Source organism: Dipodomys ordii, unplaced genomic scaffold (assembly GCF_000151885.1).
Source record: "Dipodomys ordii isolate 6190 unplaced genomic scaffold, Dord_2.0 Scaffold114, whole genome shotgun sequence".
NCBI classification, from domain to species: domain Eukaryota; kingdom Metazoa; phylum Chordata; class Mammalia; order Rodentia; family Heteromyidae; genus Dipodomys; species Dipodomys ordii.
Window position 1 is genome coordinate 2,010,816 of NW_012267330.1, and position 2,874 is coordinate 2,013,689.

At 41.0% G+C, this 2,874-nt stretch overlaps 1 protein-coding gene across 1 annotated transcript in view; it reads left to right on the plus strand.

Moving 5' to 3' along the window:
* Window positions 1–2,874, plus strand: part of Sap130 (Sin3A-associated protein, 130kDa) — a 96,997-nt gene that overhangs the window by 12,082 nt on the left and 82,041 nt on the right. The window contains exons 3-4 of the mRNA XM_013028811.1: window positions 986–1,221; window positions 2,298–2,456. Of these exons, the coding sequence (XP_012884265.1) occupies window positions 986–1,221; window positions 2,298–2,456 (395 nt within the window). The remainder of the gene's footprint in view (window positions 1–985; window positions 1,222–2,297; window positions 2,457–2,874) is intronic.

The following is a 2,874-nucleotide window of genomic DNA, read 5'->3' on the forward strand; positions in this document are numbered from 1 at the left end:
AAAAAAAAAAAAAAGAAAAGGGGGAAGAAGAGCTCAAACTTTATTTTGGCAGGCTAGCCTCAACCTATAATCCTCCCTTTCTCAGCTAGGGTTATATATGTGAGCCATTAGTGCCCCAGCTGAATGTTTTGTTTTTTAAGCTGGGTGTTGGTGACTCAGCTGTATTGTTTGCCCATTTTGCTGGATAGGTAACACTTGTACACTTACCTACATGGAGGTAATACTTCAATACAAAGTAATTAAATAAATCCCTATCCCAAATTAAATAACAAGTATCTGAGGTACTGAAATACTGTTGATTCCTTTGGGGCATAGATTTTAGGGTTATGTTTATTTTCCTTATACTTTCCAAGTTTAAATTTTCTGTGTGAACTCTGAAAAATAAGAATGTGAGTATTATTATGAAAAAAAAGATAACTAAGTATGAAATCTGGGCATGGTAGTATACATTTGTACCCAGTACTTGGGAGGCTGAGGCAAAAGGATCATTAGTTTGAGAGTAGCCTGGACTCCATAGCAAGATCCTGTCTCCAACAAATAGGGGAAAAAAAGTGTATGAATTAGTATTTTTACAAACTTATTATGTGAATATTTGTTCCTTGATTTTCTTAATTTTAAAATAGGTCATGCTCTGTGGTAGTCTAAAAGGAATATACAGTGAAAAGTGTTTTTGCCTCTATCCTTCAGTTTTTAAAAATTAAGAACTGTATTAAATAGGTCTTTTTTAATGTCAGGTTTTAAGAGTTGCTTTACTGGGGTTGGTGGCACATACCTGTGTACTTGAAAGCTGTAGGAAGATTGTTCTAGGCCAATCTAGCCTACTGGCCTAGCAAGAACCTGTCTCCAAAAAAAAAAAAAGCTTCACAAAGAAATGGTCAGCTCCTCCACTGTGAGCCTTATCTTGAAGTGTCACTATTGTCTGTGCTGCTACATTAATTAATGTTGGAAACTGTAACATTCTGTTTCCCCCTCATGTCTTTACTAGTCACTGACGAGACTGGGCGAGATGCCGATGTTGGTGCCAGGGAGCACACATCCTCCAGCAGCTCCTTGCCACCCCGGGAAGAGAAACAGGAGCCTGTTGTGGTAAGGCCTTACCCACAGGTACAGATGTTACCTGCACACCATGCTGTTGCCTCAGCCACACCTGTTGCAGTGACAGCCTCGACCGCACACCTGACACCAGCAGTGCCACTCTCATTTTCTGAGGGACTTATGAAGGTAATGGAGACCTTTACATTTTTACACTGAAATCACAGCTTTTTGGGAGGCAGATATAGGAGGATTGTGGTCTGAGGCCAGCCGAGACAAAGTTAGAGATTCTCTTTGAAAAACAAACAAAAAACAAGAGAAATATGTGTGTAGGTCATGTGGTAGAGCACGTACTTAGCAAGTGTGAGGTACTGAGTTCAAGTGCCAGACCCAAGGAAGTGTTCACAGTGAACCACAGCTGAAGACTACTAGTACTTATTGCACTTTTAACAGAATCTTAGACTGTGCCCTAGCCTATGATCCTACTTCATCTTTTTTTTTTTGTTGTTGGTCATGGGACTTGAACTCTGGGCCTGGCTGCTTTTCCTGAACTCTTCAGCTCAAGGCTAGCACTCTACCACTTGAGCCACAGCGCCATTTCTGATTTTCTGGTGGTTAATTGGAGATGAGTCTCACGGACTTTCCTGCCTGGGCTGGCTTTGAACTGTGATCCTCAGATCTCAGCCGCCTGAGTAGCTAGGATTACAGGCGTGAGCCACTGGCACCCAGCTCATCTTTTCTATTTTGCCTGTTTGTTCAGTCTTTGTAACTCAGCTCAGCTGTTTTCCATGTCAGTTGGCATGACAGGGTCTTTGATGTTACCCATTTTGATGTTGATCTTGGAGTGACACTCTTCTCCAAGAGATCTCCAAGAGAAGAGTGATACATTTGGGGATGTGTGAGCGTGTCACCTGTATGTTATGTTGGAGTTGGGTATCATTACTGGGAGTTCTGTTTGCTTCTGCCCAGAAGAAAGGTCATGGGCTATGAGCTATATAGATAGACTGGGACTTTATTTCTAGTACTGCTTTTTATTATCTGTGGTTCTGAACAAGTCACTTAACTTGGCTTTGGATACTTGCTCCCCTGTAAAATGAAAATGCTAGTACAATAGAAAATCTGTGGTGCTAACAGATAAATCATATAAGGTATATGGTGGCTTACCTGGCACTGTCTCGGTTTGATTTGTATAATTTTAACTATAGTGTGAAATGTATCATTAGAACAAGACTATTGATATGTGTTATGTGGTTTTCTATTTGCAGCCGCCCCCAAAGCCCACCATTCCTAGCCGTCCCATTGCTCCTGCTCCACCTTCTACCTTGTCACTTCCCCCCAAGGTTCCAGGGCAGGTCACGGTTACCATGGAAAGTAGCATCCCTCAAGCTTCAGCCATTCCTGTGGCAACAATCAGTGGACAACAGGTTTTTGTTTTTTGTTTTTTCCTCTTAATTGGCTGATATCTGAACTAAGATGCCAGACTATTGATCATTATTTATTGAATTTTAGTAGTACCATAGGCACTGTTCTAAATAAAAATTTAAATGGTCACTGAAGATCTAAACAGGGAAAGTTAATAGATTTCAAAGAGGAATAGAGAATAAAAGCCAGCCTGAATAGTGGTAGCATAGCTGGTATTTACTGAGTGCCTGCTGTATGCCAAGCATTATCTGTCTTACCTTCCATGTGAGACACACATCAAGTTATAACCACCCATGTCCTTGAGTAGTCAGAGTCCAGACTGTCTTTCATTAGTGGAAGGTAACACCAAAGAGTTAAAAGTGGCTACACCACACAGCAGCAGCATTGAGTAGTGCTTCTCTAGGATTTTTTTTTTTTTTT